Source organism: Pararge aegeria, chromosome Z (assembly GCF_905163445.1).
Source record: "Pararge aegeria chromosome Z, ilParAegt1.1, whole genome shotgun sequence".
NCBI classification, from domain to species: domain Eukaryota; kingdom Metazoa; phylum Arthropoda; class Insecta; order Lepidoptera; family Nymphalidae; genus Pararge; species Pararge aegeria.
This window is the reverse complement of record NC_053208.1, coordinates 19356826-19382720: the sequence shown is the minus strand read 5'-3', so window position 1 is coordinate 19382720 and position 25895 is coordinate 19356826. Positions and strand designations below refer to the sequence as shown.

General features: G+C 36.5%; 1 protein-coding gene across 1 annotated transcript in view; it reads left to right on the top strand.

The window, feature by feature from the left end:
- LOC120636643 overlaps positions 1–25895 on the top strand; it is an 80383-nt gene that overhangs the window by 17510 nt on the left and 36978 nt on the right. Inside the window, exons 4-6 of the mRNA XM_039908207.1 lie at positions 790–1054; positions 24660–24813; positions 25678–25772. Coding sequence (XP_039764141.1) covers positions 790–1054; positions 24660–24813; positions 25678–25772 — 514 coding nt within the window. The remainder of the gene's footprint in view (positions 1–789; positions 1055–24659; positions 24814–25677; positions 25773–25895) is intronic.

The window sequence follows — 25895 nt, the reverse complement described above, 5'->3', positions numbered from 1 at the left end:
AGTTGAAATATTATCAAGTTTTTGAGTTTGTTTGGTTGAACGCGCTAATCTCAGAAAATGCTGTTATGATTTCTATTTTTTTTTTGGATTGGTAGTATCAATAATTAAAGGCTGCAAAAACTGCAAAAAAAACGTTTTTGAGAGATTCCAATGCGTGCGATGCGTGGATGGTAAACGTTAACGCCGACATAAATATGTAGTAAGTATATCGGAATTGTTTCTGTAAAGTTCTATAAAACTGTCCGCGAAAACATGCGACTACTTTTTGAAGCTGACTCTTTCGCGGACGAAGTCGTGCGGGTCCGCTAGTAATCATATAAACCCATTTCCAATCCACTATGGAGCACGAGTCTCCTTCCACTGTGAGAAGGGTTAAGGCTGACGTCCACCACGCTGGCCCAGTGCGTATTGGTGGACTTCACACGCCTTTTGAAAACATTGACACGGAAAACTGTCAGGCATGCAGGTTTGCTATTAATGTTTTCCTTCACCGTTCTAGGCTATTTAATTAGATTTAAATTCAGTAACAATAGGATGACAGATTCAATGGGCGATGGTTTTTTGAAGTGGCGTTACATTATGATCCAGCGAATGATTAGTCTATGTATATTTCAGATAAAGGCAATCGTAAATTTGCGAATAAATCTCAACGAAAGAAAAACAAAATTTCCTCATTCATACCATGTTTAAATTTACATGTCAATCAACAGTACATTCTATGAGCCAATACAAAGAAATTCTCGACTTTGACTTTGATTCTGTTGAGTAAGAATTCTTATATTGTTGCAGGGTGACTTGGTTGGCAAGCGAAGGTTTGACTAACTATTTACGGCGTTTAGTCCAGGATGAAAAGGGTAAAGAGATGCAATCTTGTCAGTCCTATCAGGATTTCTCGTGTATTCCCGAAAACGAAAAATACAGTCGAAAGTGCGACACTAAGGGCAGAAGGTTATCTTATCAACGAGCTGTTTCGGGGGAAGATCCAGTGACGCCGATGAGGCAACATCCAGATACAACGATGAAAAGAAAAGATCAGATCCCGGAGATGTGTGAGGTAAGTTTTACAAAAATATTCAACAGCAATATGCTGCTTAAGGTGAGTGATGATGACATCTTACATAAACACGCGGACTTATGAGTTCGGCGTATATTTTATTTTGGGTGTTTGACTATACGTAAGGCACTTAAACGAATTACAATATTTTGTTATCTAGTTTTCAAAAAATACATTATATTTATACCTAGATCAGCTATTAGCAGCAGTACGACTAAATAACTGTTTTGTTTACGAAAATACGGTTTATTTAAATACACGTGTAAAAAAATGTTGAAAATAACACGAATTATGAGAAAATGGGATTTGTAAATAAAACCAATCTCCTCGTTAAGAACAAAAAATTAGTAAACTTACTCACTCATCACTACTAAACTAGTTAAAAACGTTTCTTAAGAGTACAAAACTCTAATATACTCGTACAATTTCACTTGTCCGTGTTCACTTTCCCGGTCTCCCCTACTTTTGCGTAATATTGATTTATCTTGTCGTAGGTCCTGAATTGCATGGCATTGACCTCCCTTTGGTACAGATGTACACAGATAGTACAAAGCAATATTTGACAAAGGTTTTTTTTAATACTAATATAATAAAAAGTTGAGATACTTAAGTAGCACAAATTTGACAAAATGTTAAATAAATTCAGTGCTTTCGTTAACGTTATAATAAGCGAGTAAACGAACTTATTAATTACTAATGAACTACTTTGTTTAAAATTAAAAGTTTTTTAAAGAGTTTTTCTCTGAGAGAATAATTGTTGTATACAATTTCACATAACTCCGTTGACTCGCTCAGTTTCCCCTACATTTGCGTGATATTGATTTATCTTGTCGTAGGTCATCAATGGCGTGGCATTGGCTTCCCTTTGCTACAGATGTATGCATAGATACGAGAACAAACCAATATCTGCTATAAGTTTTTTTTTTAAATAATTATATAATAATACTAGGTGAATCGCGCGACTTCGTCCGCGAATTAGTCGACTTCAAAAAATAATCGTATATTGGCGCGGACTGTTTTATAGAACTGTAAAGAAACAACAACTCCCACAATTCCGATAAACTTACTTACTAAATAAACTTACTTTCGTCGTTCGGCTTAACGTTTACCGTTCACGCATCGCACGCATCAGAATCACTCAAAAAGGATATTTTTTGCAGTTTTTGCATCATTTCTCATTAATGATAGTAGCCATTGGTCTTAGCGTGATGTTATATAGCCATAATTGTTACTGCCAATCCAAAAAAACGAAACAGCATTTTCTGAGATTAGCGCGTTCAACCAAACAAAATTTAAAAGCTTTATAATATTTCAACTATGTCTATCCAAAAAACCACGTTAATCTAAAACTCCGTTGCGCGTATTTTGAAAGGCAATAACGGAAAAAATAGCACCCTATCCTGTAGAATCTGTTTGCTTTTCCGGGATAAAAAGAAGCCTATTAGCTATTCCAGACTATGTATCTCTGCCAAACTTTAGCCAAATCGGTTCATTCGTTGTGGCGTTAAAGCGTAACAAACATCCATCCTTCTATATATCCATACATACATCCATCTATCCAACATCTATCCTCACAAACGTTCGCATTTATAATATTAGTAGGAAGGTATGCATGCATTCGACCGTTGTCCCATATGCCTTACGACTTGCTGTTATCTGTGAAGAATGATGTCCTTGATCTCCGACAATATTCATCAGATCTTTATTTAAATTTAGACAATAAATGCTTTGTAGTACACTGTCAAATAAAAAAAGAATTACTAAAATCGGTGCAAATTTAACGGAGATATGTAGTAAAAATGATAAAAATGTTCATCCCATTTCCCGGAGGAAACTTTATCGGGATAAAAAGTATCCTATATGTTGACCCGGGATATCAGCTACCACTACGCCAAATTTTACTTAAATCCGTTCAATAGTTTTCACGTGATGCCCGGACAGATAGACAGACAGACCGACAGACAAAAATTAAATAAAAATCTGTTTTGGACTCAGTACCGATTATTAAGCATGCCCCGGTCAAAATTTTCAAAAAATACTGAATGTACGGAAATCTTCCAGTTACAGTTTTATTTTAAGTATAGATTATGAGTTACTAAGTAAACCAAATTTGACAAAATATAATAATATTATAAGTTACTAAGTAAAACAAATTTGACAAAATGGTAAATAAAATCAATGTTTTCGTTAAATATAATGATCTAGTAAACTAACTAATTTAACTACTTTGTTTAAAATGAAAACCTCTTTTTAAGAACAGAAGCGTGAGAATAATAGTTGTATACAATATCACATAACACCGTTGACTGGCTCAGTCTCCCCTAAATTTGCATGATATTGATTTATCTTGTCGTAGGTCATCAACGGCGTGGCATTGGCTTCCCTTTGCTACAGATGTATGCATAAATACGAGTACAAACCAATGTCTGATATGACTTGATTTTTAAATACTAATATAATAATAGTTTGAGTTACTAATTAGTAGCACAAATTTGACAAAATGGTAAATAAATTCAATGTTTTCGTTAAATATAATAATCTAGTAAACTAACTAATCTATTTCTAATGAACTACTATGTTTAAATTAAAACGTTTTTTAAGAGAAGATGCGAGAGAAGAGAGAAAAAATGTTGTATACAATTTCACACAACTCCGATGACTCTAGCGGTCTCCCCTTCTTTTACGTGATATTGATTTATATTGTCGTAGGTCATCATTTGCGTGGCATTGACCTCCCTTTGCAAGCGGTTATAGCCCAGGACTTTGGCTTCACTTTCAAGGGTCCGAATTCTAACAGTAGCACGCACCTCTAACTTTACTAAGTTCTGTGTGTTTTAAGTCATTGAAATATCACTTATATCTATATCGTTGATTTGTCTGGTCGTGGGTCGTCAATTGCGTGGGATTGACTTCCCTTTGCCACAGATATATGCAGATATACGTATATAAAGCACTTTCTGTTATGGGTCACTAATATAATAATAATGTTATGGCGGTTTGCTAAATAGCACAATCTTCACGAAATGGAAATGATAAATAAACTCAATATAATAAACTAGTTAATGACCTAATATAATAAGTTAAAAATAACAAACGTTTCTTTAGAGTACTAAATTTTGGTACACAATTTTAGCTAACCTGTTAGGGAGTACATTAAATCCGTAACCGTAATCGGTTTCAAGGCCATATCGTACCGGAACGCTAAATTGCATAGCAGCACGTCTTTGTCGGCGGGGTAGCAACGAGCCAAAGAAAATACAGAACCAGAGAAAATACAGAAATTATAAATTCCCAAATTTCCCCTTGCCGGGAATAGAACCCATCACAGGTTCGAATCTAACTTAAAACTCTTGTGCTCATCGCTGCGTCAAAGAGATCGACAAAAGGCCGCAAAACACAAAATGTGTTGCTTAAAACTTTACTATTTTAGAAGCGTATATAAGTAAATGAGATTTTGAGATGCGAACGTAGTCTGCATTCATGGGGTTTCTTAAAGCAGTTAGGTTTAGGCTTAAATGTATTTTATCGTTTTTATTTTAAAAGTTAAAAGCTACTAGGAGAGGCACGATACCGTGGGACTATAAAAATCTTCATAAGTGACCTGTGGTTAGCTATAGATATCCATCGTTTGATTTTTTTTAAATATTATTTTGAGTTTTGTTATATTTTACTGATAATGCAGTCTAGAATGGGATCGGGCTAACCTTTTTTTTTTTTTTTTAAGGCTGTGTAATGGATTTCAATGCTGCTTGGTGGCAGGCATAAGGATTGTGCTAATACTTCTTTTCTCCTTTTGGTATCTACGCTGCATCATATCGAAGCGATAAATCACTTCGCAGTTCCATTATTAACATTAGCAAAACAGCAACCAAATCTCGAGTCTATGTTCAAGTTAACTTTCCACTACTAAAATGTCCTTTAGTTAATTGAGTGAATAGTAGGTAATAGTTGTCAATATTATGGTAATATGCATTGTGTTCTTGATAGCACACGCAGGCTCGGTTGATACAATAATTATAATAGGATTGAACAATAATTGAAATGCTGTATTAGATTGCTGTACCTAACTACGCATTACTTGCTGTGCATGTATTGTCTCCGGGAACTATGCGGGTGAGCAAATTGGATGTTAAATCCTCCTCTTATAAGGGCTATGTTTCAATTTTAGGGTATGCAGTGCTTTTGTGCGTGTATCAAGTGCACGCCACTGTCTTTATCATTATCGACCCATTACCGTAACACTACGGGGCACGGGTCTCGTCTCATAACAAGAAAGGTTTTATGCCGTAGTACTGCGGATTGGTATACTTCACTCACCTTTGAAAATGTTATGGCGAACAGACAGGCATGTAGGATGCTTTCCTTCAAGTGATATTTTAATTCCTTCAATTAAATACTCGCACGCACTTAACTCCGAAAAGTTACAGGTGCATGCGGGGAATCGAGCTTGGTCCCCCCACGTGGTATATTAAGTACGTTTATTTTAATACCACGGGTACAGTATGTATTACATAAACGCCCTTGCGTCTTGTTTTAATTCGGCATTCGAATTATACATAACTACAAATTCGCAAAGATGCTGGGCTCCATCTGAAACACTGTGAAACTACGCTTTGACTAACCAGGCTCCAATGTGGGTTGTCGTACATTGAAGATTATTACTACGCGTTGTCGAGTTCGTTTAGGCGTTGGATACGATAATTTTTATTACCACTTAATAATATCTATTCATTATCTGAATGTTGCAACGGATACTCTAAACTAAACTGGGTCTAAACTACATATCTCTCGCTCAACTTGGAAGATTAGGTGCCACACTAATCAACTTAAACTTAAGTTAAGTAAAGGTTCAGAAAAACCGTATTGCAAATTTTTGAAGTATTTTCGTGTTTAATTCTGTTTCACCTAAATTCAGAATTCACTGTTTTTCGTGCATCATTACAGGATTTTTCTAGTGGGACTTTGAAAGGCTTTTATGAGCGTTGATCGTACTGTGTTTTCAAAAGCAGAATTTACAGCACTACAGCAAGTGTAAAAATATTTATAAAATCTTTCTATGAAGAGAAGATCATCAGTGGAACGTAATACTAAAATGTTGATGTTGATGGTGAGAAGGATATAATATAGTCCCGTTACACCGCTTTAATACGGATTTGTGGGCTTGTTATCAAATATGAGGGATAATGAATAAATAAATAAATAAATAAACTACGACAATACCCACATCGCCATCTAGCCCAAAGTTAAGCATAGCTTGTGTTATGGGTACTAAGATGACTGATGAATATTTTTAAGAATAATATACATAAATACTTATAATATACAGATAAACTCCCAGACACTGAAAAACATTCATGTTCATCACACGAACAATTTCCAGTTGTGGGAATCGCACCCACAGCCATGGACTCAGAAAGCAAAATCGCTGCCCCCTGCGCCAGTCCCGTTGTTGAACGAAGGCAATGGATTTATTTGAGTCTTAAAAAAGTGCTAGTGCAATCTGCGTGGCGCTCTTTTGACGCCATACAAATCATGGTTAACTTTTACGCGATCGAATAGATGAAAAATCTCGCACTCAGCACACTGCTGAGTTTGTTGCCGGCTTTTCCATGGTAGAATTTGCCTTTCGAACAGAAGTTTGTACAGGTGTGAGTGTGACACGTAGTAAAGTCACGCAGACTGACTCAACGATTCACAATTTCTTATAAACTAGGCCTACTAAAAATATATGAATCTTGATTTTGATTCATATAAAAGTAGCCAATTTTTCGCAAACAATACCCTCGTCCGAAACGAACTCAATGGTTTTTTTTTGGACTGTTATCCGCTACGCGGGTAATCCATATTGGTCCATTAGGCAGACAGGCTTTCAACTTGTACGTACATTTTAGATTCCCTTTCAATACGAATACAAGGTACATTGAGAGTTATCTGGATTTTTCAATTTTACGTTACCAAAATGTTAAGATGTATGTGTAGTGCTAGTTTGTACATCTTTCGCAACTACTTCCATCATCGACTATAATCTTCATCACGTTAACCTATGGACGTCCACTGGACTAGGTATCTTACAGAGAGATTAAAATTCAAGGGTTTTGTCACTGAAATTCGGATGATGGCAACTACGCCTACGGCGTTCGGTCTCTTTTTACACCGGTGCGAGGTCACCATTCAGCATTTTGGATCTCCAAAGTCTATCAGTTCTTTGGCTGCTGTATGTATTCCACTTATTCCATTTACCATGATTACCAAGATACTCTCTTAGGAGATTCGTAGAGTTCCGTTACGGATTCGTAGCGGAATTCTACGGATTTACTCAATCCTGATTTGATAGAGATAATCGGAGCAATCTGAACGTAGCTCTTTCCAACGGCTTCTGGATCCTCTGAATCTTCTCACGAGACGCGACCACGTTACGGAACATAATCATTGCTAACAGGCACTGTTCGAAAACCCGGATCTTCAGGCCCTAATAATAATTTTGGTCGAATATATGCCACTTAGGTTAACGAAAGCTGTTATTCTAGGTTCGATAAATGTCAATATACATTTTTAGCTAGATTCAATATGAAAAGGGGGTATAAGGGAGACTGTACAAAAGCCCTGTGTTTTTGAAGTAAGATATAAATATTCACAGCTTTAAATATAATACTTTTAATGCGCGACACAGTCCTCAGCGATGTAACTCCATTACCTCCCAAAGTCCCGTCTAAATCAGCCCAAACTTTTTTTTAAATAAGCCAAAATCAACAGACAGACAAACATAAAAAGAAACCATGTACCCAGTACCTGATTTATTTGATAAAGAGCTAACCGTTCACTTCAATAATACTATTTGAACGGATTAAAGATAATTAATAATTATTTAGTGTTCAAAAGTAAAATGATCTCTTCTCAAAAAGTCCTTTCAAGTCGTTATGAAGAACTCTCAGATATGTAGGTTTCCTAACAAATATTTTTCTGCAACATTAAAACAAGTGATATTCAATTTCTTTCATTAAGAAATACTATTAAAAGCAATGATTTAATGTAACTACTGATTAAGCTATTTAAAAAATTACAAATATCAAGCGGATTCAATTTTAGTACGTAAGTTGGTAGCAGACAAACTCTCACCATTCTGTTTTGTAAGGTTCGTTTCATCCATTTTGAAACGATACCCTAAAATTGTAGGTGCAATATTAATTGAACGGTTATGTTTCAGTCAGGAAGCAAATTAAATAGTCAAATTATTTTTACTTTATTAAAGCTTCCTGCATCACTTAGCACTTTGTTTTTTAATGCAGTTCAACCTCGCATGTTATTTTAATGGCATGTTTTCGATGGCGGTCTGTTTGTCGTGGTTTCGGAAAACCACAATTAATTGTTTACTTGTTGAGCTAAAAGCAATTCAGGAGTATTTTCACAAATCGGTACAATGAACAAATTTACACTGTTTCCTTTTTTGGGACAATATTTCTACGTGAGCAACCATATATTTGAGATCAGTTTCCACGGACCGGAGTTATATTGTGAAAAAATTATCGTTGTAGATAATAGTAGTAGTGCAGAGGATGCTGCTGCCCGCTCTCCGATATATTATCTGAGTCGCCTCGTACGAAACCCGCGAGAATAAGAGGGGTTGGGATAACTGTGTTCTGATCTGCCGTCACCACATGACGCTTTCGTACTTAAAAAAGTAAATAATAAATATATCACCACAATACACACATCGCCAAAAAGTAAGCATAGCTTGTCTTATGAGTACTGATAAATATTTTATGAATACATAATACTTACAGATAAACACCCAGACACGGAAAAATAATCATGTTCATCACACAATCATTTTCCAGTTGTGGGAATCGAACCCACAGTCTCGGACTTATGATAGCAGGGTCAAACTTATAATATTCTTGATCCTTAATATTAGAATATAATTGTTCTATAACTTAATATGTTACTGAACAAATATGACTGTGGATAAAAAGGTCTTATACCTAGTAGATGACGTACCTACGGTGCGAGTATATATAACAACGACACGTGGAAGCAGGGTTGACTGACCGAGTAGGGAGAACACAAATCAATCGATTGTAAACGTTCCCAAACGTGAGACCCTTAACCCTTTCATCCCGTTCATTATCTCACACTTGATAATAAGTAAAGAAACTTATAGCAAAGTCCTATTATAGTATCAAGGATTAGTATACTATACGTAACTGATAAAAAAGTTTGGTTGCGAATGAACCAGGCTTTCTCCTTTTATTATTTTAAATTGAAAATATGAGATGGTGATGCCAAAAATGAATACCCGGCTGAATTTGTTATGGGTTTCTTCTTAGTCCAGGGCGCGTTTGGAACCCTCGTAGCTTTAGTTTTAAGTTTACAAATATGGTAATCGCCATCATCTCACTACCGTGTACACATTTTTCATGTCATATATGCATCATAGGTGCCATCTATGGGCCTAATTGAATAAAGATATTTTGAGTTTGACTAAGTTTTAAAAAATATTTTTGACTTTGACTTCGACTAAGCTTTAAGAATTGCAGTAGGTACACAACCCACAAATCCGTAAAAGATACAATATTTATCCTTCTTATAATCATTATTCAGGCTATTAACTTATTGCTAAGCACTAGTCTCCTCTTTTGACCAATAGCGGCCTTTAGGCCAATAGAGGCATCTGTAATAAGCCCAATATCTTAATGTGACAGGAGCTCTGTTTAACACACTTTTTTTATTATTAAGTCCTATTTGTTATAAATAGTAATTAAGTATAATACTGGAACTTAAATAAGCAATGTGTTTGTGTGTAGAGCATATACCCACAACACAGCTCTAATGCGCGTTGGTGGGTTTTAACGGTCATTTCATGTAAATAACGGAATCAAACGGCTCTCAGGCACCACCACCACGTGATCAAGTTAGACATAGCAACCATGTTGCTCGAGATATAGTTACACTCTAAAAAAGTACAAACGGACGGATTGCAAACAACGGAGTGATCTTATTTGACTGCATGATCTGATGCTTAAGATGCAGTCTAAGATGGAAGCGGGCTAACCCGTTAAAGATATCACAGTTATATTCATAAAATGTAAATATCCGACCGGGTGGCACAGTGGGCCGCTTTCTGAGTCCAAGGTGGTAGGTTCGATTCCCACAACTGGAAATTTTTTGTGTGATGAACATGAAACGTTTTTCATTGTCTGGGTGTTTATATGTATATTATAAGTTTTTATGTATATTAATCATAAAAATATTCATCAGTCATCTTAGTAGCCATAACACAAGCTACGCTTACTTTGGAGCTAGTTGGCGATATATTGTCGTACTCGTAGTATATTTATTTATTAAAAAAAAAAAAAGAAGAGGTCCTTTAATAATAGTCAAATCGTATTCAAAGCCATCCATTTGAGAGATTTAAGTCCAAAAGCGGCCCTATTCTCGTGGCAAGGACGTCGGCCCCACTTTCGGGGGGAGCCCAGATCGATCCCCAATTATGAGTTTCGGGAATTATGCCTGTTTTCACCAATTACATATCAGTTGCTTTAACGGTAAATTTGTGCAGGTGTGTGAGTGAGTGTAGGTGTGTGAATGAGTGCAGATGTGGGAGTGAGTGCAGGTAGCACACATAATTAATCTTTGCTTATATTGAATATGCGTGTGACGTGTGCATGTGCATGGGTTGTGTGTTTGCGTGTGTGTCGGTGGTATCGAGTTTTCCGAACGTGTGAACCGATTTTGAAATTGTTTTTCGTGTTAGAAAAGAGAATTAGTCGGGAGTGTTTTAAGGCGCAGCAACAAAAGGCGACTTGACTCCGTCAATACAGGTATCAAATAAAAGGGCTCGACTAGTACAATACTAAACACTATGACAAATTTCAAATCCAAGATGGCCGCCACAACAAGATACCCAATTACATTTTTTTGATTGACATCGCCCTCAATATAAGTATCAAATGAAATGGCTTGACTAGTAGAGTAACAAAGTATATAAAAAGTCCGAGAATTTTTATATTTTAATTTACATATTCAAATTAAATATCATAATTAATAATTGACAGCCGATTGGAGCTGTTTGAAGCGACCCAGCTCTCTGAGTCCAGGGCCGTGGGTTAGATTCCCACTACTGGAAAATGTTTGTGTTTGCAAACAATGAATGTTTTTCAGTGTTGGGTTCTTATCTGTATACTATAAGTATTTATGTGTGTATTATATTCATAAAAAAAAATTCATCAGCTATCTTAGTTCCCATAACACAAGCTACGCTTCCTTTGGGATATCACTTGCTTTAACGCTGAAAGAAAATTCGTGCGGTAATGCAGGCCTGAGAGCTCTCCATAACCTTCTACAGAGCGTGTGAAGTCTACCAATCCACAATTGGCCAGCGTGGTGGGCACAGGACATAAACCCTTCTCATTCTGAGAGGAGACTCGTGTCCTGTAGTAAGCCGTTTATGGGTTAATGATGATCATGATGATTTATGTAAATAAGTAACTTTTCGTAGTAACGATGACTACTTAAAACAACTACTAGGTAGGAAAATTAGTTTACGTATCATCAATATTTTCGCGACAGCACAGTCGCATTTGGCATGACTTTTGACAACTTACAAGCCATCGTAATTGGTTGGCTGGTTACAGAAAACCACGATGAAAACCCTACTCCATGAATCAGACCGTCTTTTAATGAAAATCCTTTCAGCTTTTGAATTCATCATGTTCAGACGGACGCGTCGGTACTTTGTTTGGTTATAATATATAGTGACAATCGTGCTCAATTGAATGAGCACCATTTTCCATGTCACTTCTTATACCAATATTGCGTGGGCTGCCGATTACATTAAACACGTAAATTTTCTTATTACGTCAGTGACGTACATAATTAATCTTTGTTGCTATGTTGCATCAAACTTATATTAAGTTTGATGTGAATGTGTAAATAAATGTATGTGCGTGTGTGTGTCGGTCTATGTTATTGTAGCTCCCGAACCGATGAACGATTTTGATTTTCTTTTTTTAGAACAACCTCGATATGGGTATCTATTATTTAAACTTAATTACTTGTAGGTATTTAAATTATAACTACCGTACTTTAGCATTTATGATAAAATATCATACTTGGTGTGATAAAAATAATAAAAAGAGAAAAATAAATCAGGTTTGTAATTTTCATAAATTCTGAAACATGTAAATTACCATTTTAATATTTGTCAATCATAATACCAATTTTTATTAATATGGCTTAATATTTTTTTAAGTTTTATCCCCTATTTAACCCATTTGGGGGTGGAATTTTTAAAACTGCCATTCATACTAAGGTTTAACTATCACCAAGATACTTATTCGTGGGTGGGTGAAAATAAACAGCTTTCCTAGAAACTTACATCGCCTTTTTTAAAGTTTTTTTTACACTTTGAAATATTAATGTCTTCACTTTTAACTGAAAGCCTAAAGATAGAGTTTCAATGATGTAACTTTAACTACAGATACAAAATTTTAAACCCTATCATATCCTTTTTGGGGTGAAATTTCATAAAAACTTACGGAACAGATCGTTTAACAAACACCCTACTTAGGTGTTTGTTAAACAAAATTCAAAATTCATTTATTTCAAGCAGGCCTAATATAAGCACTTTTGAAACGTCAAGTCTGTCTGTTTGCAGTGACTCTACCACCGGTTCGGAAGGCAGATTCTACCGAGAAGAAGCCGGCAAGAAACTCAGCAGTTGCTCTTTTCCAACATCAACAATTTACATTTTGCATTTTAACATTCATTTTTCTATCTAGTGAGAGCTGAAAGCGGAGCCGGATGCTTCCAAGCAACCTTGTCATTAAAAAAATCATCAATTGGAGCCCCAGCCGTTTGAGCTTGGCGATGATGTATCAGTAATTTGACTTTTATACATATGGCAGCATAGCGCAGTGGTTTTCTAAGTGGAGGGCCTAGGTTCGATTTCCAGAGGGGGAACTCGGAATTGCATCGGGAAAAGTAATGTTTTAACTTGACTTGAAAAAACAAAGACTTTAGCACCTACATTCCTGTATGAATACATTTTTATTTTTTACTTGGCATCGACTTCTTAATGTATGTGAGTATGTTTGAGTGTGTATAAATGTATGTGTGTTTTTGTATGTATATGAGTTGGTCGGTGTGTGTGTGTGTGTGTGTGTGTGTGTGTGTGTGAGAGAGAGAGTTTGGTAGTGGGTGTGGCTGTGGGTGGGTGCACGTGTGTGTGGGTGTGTGGGTGTAAATGTGAATGTGTATGTTTGGGTATGTATATGAGTCTGTCAGTGTGTATGTGTGTGTGTGTGCGTGTTTGTGTGTGTGTGAGAGAGAAAGTGAGTTTTGTAGTGGGTGTCGCAGTGTGCGAGCGGGTGTGGGTGTGTACGCGTGGGTGTGTGGGTGTAGGCATTGGTGTGCGTGTGAATAAATATTAGAGACAAGTTCCAAATGAAAAATATGTGCGGTTGGTGTCTTCGCGGGCAAAATAATCGAAATCTAAACGGGTACCAAGTTTTGTAAATAGTCTTAAAAAAAATTCAGAGGTAGGTGTTAATAAAAATCAATCTTATTAAAATATTTCAATAAAATTGTTGAAATTCACGGATTTCTGTTTTTTTTTCGTTGTAACAGTCAACTGCCAAGCTGGGTGCCAGGCCGTAGTTTACGATTTGGCTCACATCAATCAATCAATAGAAAAAATATCGTTTAAGATGTTAATATGTCAATATTAACGTGTGCGTGTGTGTGTGGGAGAGTGTCCTGTGTATGTGGAAGTTTGTATATGGTGTGTGTTTGTGTGCGTGTAGGTGTGTGTATAAGTTTATGAATGAGTGTGTGTATGGTGTGTGTGTAGGTGTTGTTTTGCCTGTATGTATCAGTGTGTGAATGTATGTGTGGTATTGTATATATTTGGGTGTATATGTATGTGAGTTTTTCAGTTGGTTTGTATGTGTGCATGTGTTTTTGTGTGTGTTTGTAATTTTTGAAGATGGCGAGTGATATGAGTGTGTGTATGCGTATATGTGTATGAGTGTGTGCGTGCGCGCGTAAGTTTAAGTTTGTGAGTGTATGTGTGTATTTGGCAGAGAGTATAAAAGCATGTGTGAAGGTGTGTTTGTGCCTGTGTGTTTGAGTTTTGTGTGTGTATGGGCATGTGCCTGTATGTATGTGTGCCTGTGTGTTGGAGGTGGTAGAAGAACGTGCATATATGTGTGAGTGTGCATGTATATGAGTGTAACGGTGTGTATTTATGATTCATATGTGTATGTGTGTGACTGTGTGTGTGTACGTATATTTTGTGTGTGTGTGTGTGGGTGTGGTCATGGGTGTGTTTGGTTGTGGGTATGGGTGTGCGTGTATTTATGCGTGTGAGCGTTTCTGTGAGAGTCTACTAAAAAGCGAGAAATAAAATTAAGTCCTTAAAAAAAACCAACTTGGGGAATTAAATTTTATACCAACCAAAAAGTAAATATTTAATATTTTTCTATGTGATATTTAGAACCCCGTGGCAAGTAAAATATCAATCTTTATTCTTTGTATACCGTTTGCTAGAGTAACTAGGAAGGTAAGGCAGTCATTGTTACTTTTTATACCTATGGCACCAGAATGTTGTAGAAAATATATTTTTATTATTCTTAGTTGGTTGTTATAGCATTTTTATATCGGAAGTCGGATTTTTTCCTATTTTTTTTTTATTTTTATTTTTTAATGAAAAAATTATAAATAATGAAGATAGAATACCGAGAGGCGGGTGTTTTTACTGGAAAATTCCTCCTGTTTAAGAATCTTTTATCAAAATTCCTTAAATATGAATATTTTTTGAGTTTTTACCAAGAAACAAAATGCTAAAATTTTTTTCTTGACCCCAGGGTTCATCTCCTAGGGAGTTTTGCTCCCGCTGCCATCCCCCGGTGCCGGTACAACCGTAATAGCATTATCTAGTCTACCTAAAACAATAACAGCTGATTCCGCCGTAATGCGCGGTCCGTCTGTAAGAACACTAATACAGGCATAAAGTACAAACATACATGTATAGATGCATAGTTTCTGATGCAAACATTGCAATATATGTAGCTATAGATATTTTTCGGGTGGAGGTAGGATGCGCAGGTAGTCAGCGCAAAGCTGCAGAGTATAAAAGAAGGGGGTGGCGAGGCTGGTCCTCTAGTCGCAGACTGGAAGTCTCAAGCGCACCACGGCAAAGGTAAGTTAGCAAGTTCTCGAGCGGAAGTGAGTGCCATGAAAAAGTGATTATAAAAAATTAGTGATTCATTTTAGTAATTTCTTAAATTAAAAAAAAAAATTTATGGTGTAATTACTAACAGTCAAAATGAAAAAAAATACTAGCGCGGCTTCTGTTAAAACACGCTGATCGGAAAAGTGCGAAAGTGTAAAAGTTTTCAAAGATTGCTTGGCGATGGCTTTGCAGTTTTTTCGTGCGTTATCTGCGTTAACGAAATAAAAATTATTTGTTACAGTTTAAGTAATTTGGAATAATAATAACAGTGTCACATTAAGCTATTCATTTTAACGGAAAAAACTAAACTTTTGAATCATACGAACAAAGTTTCCGTATCGACGCGGTTGTGAAGTGAGCTCCACACGGACTTCTGGTGTTTATTACTGTCTGGAATTACTGGTAAGGTAAGTGGTTAAGGTATTGCTGTGTTTTTACTAAATCAAATGTGCAATTTTCCTATGCGATTTGCTCGTTTTGCTTGCGACATAGGCACATAGGCTGTAATTAATTTAATTGGCCAAAATATAACAATGAGTGTCAGGTAACTCGGAGAAAATCTGCTTTCTATCTGTATAAGCCATTAGAGTTCAACGTTAAGAAAAATCATTCGAACAGGATATTGAAGAATCCTGAACGAAGCAAAAGAAACGAGATATTTTCTTTACAATGACTACAAATGTCGTCCGTTAATCTCCGCATCGGACGTTTCTGCTTAACGTTCTCACTGACTTTTTCTGAATGCCCGGTTGCTAGGATCGTAGCAGTTCCTTAAATAACTTTAAATCTTCCAAAAGAACAAGCTGTCAAGTGCAAATAAGAGTGATTTTTCTACTGAAAAAAAAAATCTAAACTCATAAGTAGTCAACGGATCGAATTGAATTTTTTTTCACAACGTCGCAAAAAACGAGACTATATTTACATGACACTAAATTTACTAACTTCAAACTCAATTCCTTTTTTTATTAGATAGCAAAACGATGCAAAACTTCCGTCGGGATTCTTTATAACTACTTCAACCTAATATATTAATATTAGAGCTGACAAATTTGAAGTAAGAAAACGCTGGTGTTTTTTTTAAGACTTTAATGATACATTTAGGATAAAGTAAAAGTAGCGAATTAAAGTAAAACGATTGTAGTGATCGAGAGCGAATCTAGCGAAGACAGTTTTTTTTTATTATAATTAGAATGAAATAGAAAGAATATTATAATAAAACGGAATCCAATTGAAAAAAAAAAATGAGAAGCAATCGCGATATTTTAACTTTGTTTAATACAAAGTGGTAATGGGCCCTTCCTGTAACAACAACAACACTGTTGCACGAAGCATGGCACCTATACCGCGTTCACTGTCGTCATTCAATGCGCTCTTGGACAGCAATGCTCAATGTGATCTATTCCGTGACGGGTGGACAGCATTGTTCCGTGAATAGAATGACCTGTACTTCAATATTCGCAGTATAACTCTATAGTACACTATATTAATATCATGACTTTTATAAAATTTAAAGTCATCTTTCATTTGTCTTATGGTAGATAACTATCTACTATAAGATGTAAAATAAATAAATCTATAAGTGTATTTTTTCAGTCGTAGAAACTTAAGCCTCAAAAATGTTTTCAAAAATAGTCTTGCAAATAAAAGTAGGAATTACTCTACGGTATGATTATCACTCTATGATTGTTTTTAGAATAGAAAATATTTTACGTAGTTTTTTTCATGAGACATATTTTACGCTTTTTAGTGAAGGTGAACCTGAATTCTGTGAACGAACTACCACGTTGCTCTTGGAGTTAGCCTGCTCAACTAATGAACGCGAGGTCCTGGGTTCGATTCCCAGGCCGGGTCAAAAATTGGTATTGGGTTTTCTATCAAAAATAAATCATTACCAGCCGAAGGTGTCCACAACTGTATCTTGGAGATCACGTCGCGGTGTGTTAAGCCGTCTTTACCGGTTATTACCACAAACATGTGATGCAAATATTCGTTTCGAGCCCACCAGCCTGCATTGGAGCATCGTGGTGGGTCTATACACTCTAACCATTTTTCCTTTGGGAGTGGGGGCCAGCCCCAGCTGTGGGATGGTCAAAGATTCAAAGAATGCTATCAGTTTGGAGAAGAAATACATGTCACCCGGCCGGCGGACATTAACAGTAGCTATCACTGATGATCACATTTTATATGATTATTGGGGACTGGCTACTGTTTATTTCGAGACAAAGCTAACAAATTTGTGGTGTGGCAGGTTCTTATTTAGGTAATATTTAAAGAATATTTTAATATTTGGGTGTTGTTACACTTCAACGTCCTTCTTTATATTATATTCGACTCACAATACAATAAAGTTTTCGTAATACAATTTTGGCTGGGTTGGGGATGATTTTTTTTTTATTTGGTGGTAATTTTATTTCTAGCGGTTTAGTATTCGAATATTTTTAGTTTTGACACACAAAGACAATCGCTAATCCCTATGCGAAGCTAATGCTAGCTATAAAACCATAAATACAATAGTGTCTAGCAGCTCATCCAAAGAATGGTATGGGGATGAATATTTTGTTTTGGTAGCCATCTTTTTTAGCGGTCATAAGGTGTTAAACTTTTTTTTTCTTACACTATATCTCTTAGGTCTTATGAGGTTTCGTATTTTCGCATTTAGCATTGCATATCTTTATATATATATTTCTTGTGTGCGTGTGTATGTCACTGAACTCCTCCTAGACGGCTGGACCGATTTGAATGAATTTTTTGGTATGCGTTTGGGTGGCGCCCTGGATGGTTTAGATTCACAAATCAGCCCGACAGATGGCGCTAGGGTCAGCTATTATGCACATATTATGCAAAGCTATAAAAACAGTGCTATAAAATAGCTCTTAAAAACATTTCTTTGTATGGGGTAGAATGTCTTTTATTCGGTGGCAATCTTATTTTACGATTCTTCTTGTCTTGCTGGACGGCTGTTCGAAAATTAAAGTTTTTTCAATTCGATTTTTTTGCAGGGTAGCCATTTCTTTTATTTTTCAGCTGTTTACCTAAATATTTAAGGTCTTACGAATAAAAGTTTTGTAACGTATTTTTTGGCATTTGATATACCGAACAGTTTTAGATTTACCACAGAATTCTTATTTTTGCAGATACTTTTCGCGGGCCATAGTCTTCCATCTTAGCCGTACTACAGAACATCTTCCACATCTAACTTTCTCTATTCTATTTCTGACCTAAATTTTTTCAATTTGTAAGAGCTTGTAATAGAAGTTTCCAAAATTTATGAGTCGGACTGAATAGAAAGCCTACGCAGTATAAAAAGTAGCTACATATTTATAGACAAAGTTCCTTCACGGATGTTTCTAAGCCGTGGCTTAGAAACATCCGTGAAGGAACTGTAGCCAACGTAGCATAACTTTGGCATCAACGCATCGAATGCTAATCACCAATAGAGAATTGGCACAAAAAAGAAGATATAAATCTAAATATCTACCGACTAAATAACTTTGATTCAATATGAATTTATACCAATATAAAAAAGTGTCGTGAGGTGGTAGAAGAGAATACAGTTGTCACCACCCCTTATCTTCCCGCGGGTGTCGTACGAGGCGATTAAGGGAATATAAAGGTGAACTGGCAGCAGCGTCCTTTGTGCTACTACTTTCCGTCAGCCCAGCGAGGTGTGGCGAACCCTCCCGTTGTTAGACGCCTTTAGTCCAGCGGTGGGTTATGGGCTATTGATGATCCCATATATAAAACTTCGAAACATAGTTTTGCTATCAATGTGTCGATCATTTTGCGACATGGACTCGCAAAAATCTTTGTTAATTTTCTAAATTAATTTAGGTTCTCGCCCGTATACCACAATGATTAGCTTAAGGAAAGCAAGGGCTCGCAGCGTAAGCCCACCCAAGCGTCGGTACGCAAGGTCGCCGCTACGTTTCCGTTCGCCATTTGGCAAGCGTACCGATGTAAGTGACATAATAATACCGCTATTGCATGTGAATTTTTTAAGTGTTTTCATTTGATTACATCCAGCATGGCTGTTGTATTCGGCTGAGCGCTCGAGATTTGTTATGACGAAACGAAAAAACGTTTAAATCCGTATCGGAATATACGGGTACTGGTGTTTGTCAAGATGATATAGATATATTGGTACAAAATATACGAATCGTGTGCACCTCGCGGAAAAACGGCAGCTATCGCGCGTTACACGACCTTTTACTTGGTATAATATATAGCGCTTCTGTAAATACAATGGTTGTTTTATAATATTTCGTTTTTAGTTTTTAGTAATTGTGAACTATGCCATCCTAACTAGGTTAACTTAGCCATTATTATTGCTTACGCCAAATTTAAGGGAAATGGAGACGTATCTTCAATATAGGGTAGCGTGCACCCAGCAGGAAACTCGCAGCCCCCGTGCGGATATTTTGCTTGGAATAGCGCTTCTATATATACAACGTGTAACCGAATTACGAAATACTGCTGATACTGTTGAAGGGTGCATAAGTATATTTCATAAGGAATCACAGTGTAAAATATTAAAACAAGAGAAGCATTATTTTTCCATACAAACTAATTCAAGACATTCAAAGCGATTACTTCTAAGTGCTAGGCCGCATTACGGCTGAACCGCCGCGGTTTTTAAACGTGTGATTTTGTGAGTCAAGCAAACGAATACAAACGGACTCACTTGCGGTTTTTTCCCGCGACTGATTTTAAAACCGTGGAATGTTACAAAATGCTCGCGGGTAAAAACCGTGCTATAATTTGTAATCCATAGAACTTACTTAGCGCGCACGCACTATCGCGTTAACCGCGGGCGGTTTTTGCCAGTATTCGGCAGACCGCCGTGAAGAGTGGTTGTATGGTCACGCTATTGTAACTATGTCGTCGACCGAGTCAGAGTCTGTTTCACACGATCCACAATATGAAAGTTTATCCCAAAAAATCATAGTGGAAGTACAAAAAAGACCAGCTTTGTATGATACTACTTTGCGTCAGTATAGTGATAGAAATTTACGCTGACGTCTTCTTTTTCTATTTCTTAGTATTAGAGCAACAATACATACTGCTCTCTTGAAATCCATCTTCAATACTGCGAAAATTGGAAGCAATTTCGCGGTTTTTAATCGTAGTGTGTGATTCTCGGGCGGTTTTGCGGTTATAGCGGCTAACCGCTCGCTGGAAAAAACCGTAGTGCGGCCTCTACCTAAGAACCCTATTGAATATAAAAGACCAACACGCGCATAGTACCTACGCTACGCAACACGTACCTAATAAAGTGACTGGAGTCACTTGATTTTAATTTTGCCTTTGATGTGAAGGCTGTATCTGATTCCTTTCACTCAAAATTATTGCAGTGGTTAACCAAAAAACTATTAGCGTTTCGATTTCACAGATAAGTCTTAGAGACAGTAATTAATGTACCTCTAAAACCTGTGAACCAATATTTCGGTTTTCATTTACACGTTGTACAATTCAATGGTTGTTTTATAATATTTAGTTTTTAAAGATTGTCGCCATCCCAACATAAACTGACTAATATATATGTTATAATCCACACGGTCATTGGTTCAGTTAGCTTGTTGCGTACGCTACAAACATACGAGAAACGAAAAAATGAAGACGTAACTTATACATAGCGTATCGTGCACCCCGCGAGAAACGCGCAGCCCCCTTGCGGTGCATTTGCTTGAAATAGCGCTCCTTTATGTTATATAAAATTCAAAGGTTGTTTTACAATAAATAAGTTTTAGTTTTACGGATTATAAACTCGCAATCGCTACATAAACTGTCTTATATGTATCGTAATCTACGTGCGTGCACACGTGCGGTGGTCGATATATTTGCTTGCAATAGCGCTTCTATATATATATGTTATTCATTAGTTGTTTTATAATATCTAGTTTAGTTTAGTTTAGTCAGTAGATAGTTTATCTAATATATACTTATTTTGAACTACATCCTTTTATAAACCTTCTAATAATGACGCATTGTTTTAATTATTTTCACAGAACGTTATGATTAATAAAACTAAGCGGAAACCTAGCTTTCATGTAAGAAAAAGCCATTTCCGTTTTATTGAATGCTTATTTTTGAAGTTTTCCTTCGAATACTTTTTTTTGCATTAAACTTAGAATAATATAGATGTTATATTACCCTAAGATCTCACTGATAGTTACACTGATATTACTCTGCAGACATAACGACCTAAACTAATAATGAATCGAATCCAAAGAAATTTTTTTGTCAACCTCTCTCTGTCCAGCGGTGAGCGCTGTGGTGTTATGAGTGGGAGGTCCCGGGTTTGATGCCCGTGAAAGGCAATTTGGGTATTCATAATTTCTAATTTTTTTCTGTTCTTGTGGGAGGCGTTGCGTCATGGCTACCACCTTACCGGCAAAGGCTTGACGCTGAAATGTCACGTAGGAATCTATCAGGGGTATGGGTTTAATATACCTGCCATACCCCGTAAAGAACAGCCTTCTCCTATCTTAGACTGCATCATCACTTACCACAAAATGAGAATGCAGTCAAAGGCCAATTTGTAGAGGAATAAAAAAAGTAATACGCTATCTGAGGATTTTTGTATTACATTCATTTTATCATTCACTTCGGGCGATATTGGATGATTTGACTACTAAATCGACAAGTTTCATCTAATAAACGTAAGGATCTTATTCCATTACTACACACGGAAATGCTACGCAAGAGTATACTGCTGTGCCTTCTATTAAAATGCAGATTTGAAATGCAGTTGAAATGGAACCATTTATAAAATCTATCCTAATCTACATGGTCAATATTTCATTTAATTTATTACCCCATAAACAAAACAGAGTAGCGGGAAACTCGTAGCTACCCATGCGGTGCAAGCCTTACAAAAACTGTCATAACTGTATTTTATATATGTCCTTATCTACATGGTTTTAGATTCACGTAGCTTATTGCTTCCGCCATATAAAAGGATAATGAAAGCGTAGCTCCGACATAGCGTAGCTTGCACCCCGTTGGAAACAAGCAGCCCCCGTACGTTTCAGGACAGTTCGTTTGGAAAAACGGTTTATATAATATTTTATATTATTTTATTTGATTTGAAGCGTTGATAGCCCAGTGGTAGGAGCTCAACTTCACTTTCGGGGAGCGAAGTTCGAGTCCCAGCACGCACCCCTAACTATTCTAAGTTATGTGCGTATATATATAATTTAAGTTATTATAATATCATTAGCTTCAGTGGCCTGCATAGAGGGTATGCACAGGGCATGCAGATGATACAAAATGAAGAAAATCTTCTGTACGAGTTATAAAAACTTAAGGATAGACTTTTTATAACTCTAACAATGCCTATCCTTAAGTTTTTTATATCTCGTACTGGAGTTTTTGTCCATTTTATATCATCTGCATACCCTGTGCATACCCTCTATGCACGCCACTGATTAGCTTCAACGGTGAAGGAAAACATCGTGATGAAACCTGCATGCCTGAGGGTTCTTCATAATGTTCTCAAAGGTGTGAGGAGTGGATTGGCTCGCACTGGGCCAGCGTGGTAGACCACTGCATTAACCCCTTATCATTGTGGGTGGAGACCCGTGCCCTGTAGGCCAGTAATGAGTTGATACGATGAAGATGATGATATTTAATTTTTTTTTGTCTGGTTCTATTCCTAGGTCAAGAATACTTCAAAAACTTTCCAAAATCAATTTGCATCTTCCTTTCTTGTACAAAAGCCTTTAGGGTGTAAAACGCCCTTTAAGGTATACATCTTCTCAAACTTTTACAACGCCATTAAGTTGGCAACTTTTGGCAAGCGAGTCCCATCTTAGACCACATTTTCCCTTACAAGTAGGCGAGATTAGCAACTGGTCGAAAATTGAAAATTGAAAAAATATTTATTTGTTATCTAAATTTCATTACAAAACAATAGGTTAATTTTCTGGGAAATAGGAAAAAAACCTGTATTTGGAGGTCTCGCTCTTTCCGATATAAAGTTTACACATATACTAATAACATGACTTAAAAGAAACTTAAAGAAGCATGTCACTATGATCTAAGCTAACCATACTAGAGTCACGAGGTCAGGGCTATTAATAGAACTTATTTCGGTTAACAAAAATGACGAATTATCTTCGTCTACAGAAGCAAAAGAACCAAAGCTGGTTTATGTGTCGGTCCATGTAACTTCAGAACAACATCATATTGTCTGGGATATTTAATTGTGGACTTGCGTAAAATCCTTGATCCCAGACAACTAACATAATTCTTGAGATTGCGTCACATGTTAGTAATGTTTCACGTGCACAAAATGGACTGTAAACCTTAGTTTATATGAGTAACTTAATATCATATTAACTATTATATTTGGGATCTTATTCTTATTTTTACTACGACAATTTAGCTCTGCAATCCACCTGATGGTAAGCGATGATGCAGTCTAAGATTGTAGCGGGCTAAACTGTTTGGGGTATGGCAATTCTATTAAACCCAAACATCGGCGTATCCACGCGGCAATCCGAAACATTAATTCGCTTGGCAGCACGTCTTTGACAGTAAAATTGTAAATTCTCAAATTGCTTCCGACAGGGATCGAATTGGGGACCTCCCATTTATTAACCACAACGCTCACTGCTACGCTAAGGAGGTCGTCACAAAAAAATGGTACTAAACAATTCCAACGCTTAAATCGGAATCGCTGACGCTTTAATCGGATGCCTAATGATTTTTTAATCGTTATAACAACTCTTAGATGATGACTAACGACGTTAAGCGCCATCTAAAGTTACGAAACCGATTCGGCGGTGCGTAATGATTAGGAAACTCGCAAACTGAAACGATTAAATTTAAAAATACGAACACAAAATGCCTCACAAGGTAGGTTATATGAGTTGTCTAGTGAAAATCGATTGTTGAAAGGTAAATGTATGCCTTGTAATCTTCTTCAGGCATTTTTTTTGACGGCCTATTGGCGCAGGGTGCAGCGAACCTGCTTTCTTAGTCAAAGGCCGTGGGTTCGATTCCCACAACTGGAAAATGTTTGTGTGATGAACAGGAATGTTTTTCAGTGTCTGGGTGTTTATATGTATTTTATCAGTATTTATGTATATTATTCATTGAAAAAAATATTAGTCAGTCATCTTAGCACCAATAACACAAACTACGCTTTCTTTGGGGCTAGATGGCGGTGTGTGTATTGTCGTAGTATATTTATTTATTTATTTATTTTATTTTTACTTGGTCAATGCCTTGTTCATCGTTAGTGAAAACGAGCATTACTCTCACATGGTTTACATCGACTGATATAGTCCACGAGAGAACACTACAAAGAAACAAAAAGACCATAGACTGCCATAATATTTTCTAAATATTAAAACATTTATTTTTTTTCAGACTCGTGAGATCTCCGAGTTTTTGAATGAATTTAGTGAGCACGGAGTACCTCCGCTGCAGGGGTTTGATTTGGCCCCTATACCGGAAGTAGCGAAAACGAACATAATATGGGCCAGCGGACCAAAGGCATTTCAAGATTATTTGGTTGGTAAATGTAAGTATCTAAGGTAAGTAAACGTAAGCACATTGTTACTTTAGATTGTGTTCCTATTATACAAGCAGTGGCGTGCACGTCATACATGCACAAAAGCAATACATACCCTAAAATTGAAATACAGCTGGTATAGGAGGAGGATTTTTTCCATTTTATGCAATTTTCTTACTGTATGCATACCCTGGTAAGAAAACCAGTGCACGCCACTGTATACAAGATGTAGAGAAAACCGAAATGATAGTTCAGAGGCTTTAGATCATTATTTACTGTCTCCGAGACTTATGCGACTTATGTACTGTGAAACCGAAACGCTGATAGTTTTTGAGTAAAACATTGCTATAGTTTTTTTATGAAAGAAATCAGATATTAACGCCACATGCAAAAGTTAAATCAAGTGACTCCGGTCACTTTGTTGGATACGCGTCGCGTTGCGTACGTACTATGCACGTCTCTCTTTTATCTTAATATAAATAGGGTTGCCACAAGTAAAGGAGAATGAGAATTTTGTATCTTATATAGTTCATCATACATTTAATTTAGTATGAAGTGGTTTTACCTACTCTTGGATGCTTAGTGTATATTAGGAAATAAAACAACTTAAATACACAGTAATGTCTACATTTATAGTATTTTTTTACAAAATTTTTATAAATTACTAAGAAAAACGTAGAGGACTTTTAGTAGTAATAGAGGAGTAATCTTAGTAACTATTTTAGAATGTTAAATATACAATACTTAAACTTTTAACTACAACATCGACTAATAGTCCATGTGCAAGTCCCGCCCTTATTTTATGTTAATACACTTTTGGAACGTAATAAATGAATAGATAACATTTTAATTGTATTTCTTTCCTCGTTGCAGTTTTTTCTCCCACCGAGCAAGCAAGGATAGAGGTTGTGAAGGAACTGGTGAGGACAGAAGCTGAACATATTAACCATCTGACGACGATGATAGAGGTAAGTGCCTTTTACGTGATCAAACGTGATAACCCGTAAGATAAAGACTTTGCCCTTTATGCGGGCAATTCTTACATGTATCACGTATCATCCTTTTTTCTAATACTGGGCATGACCCTCCCC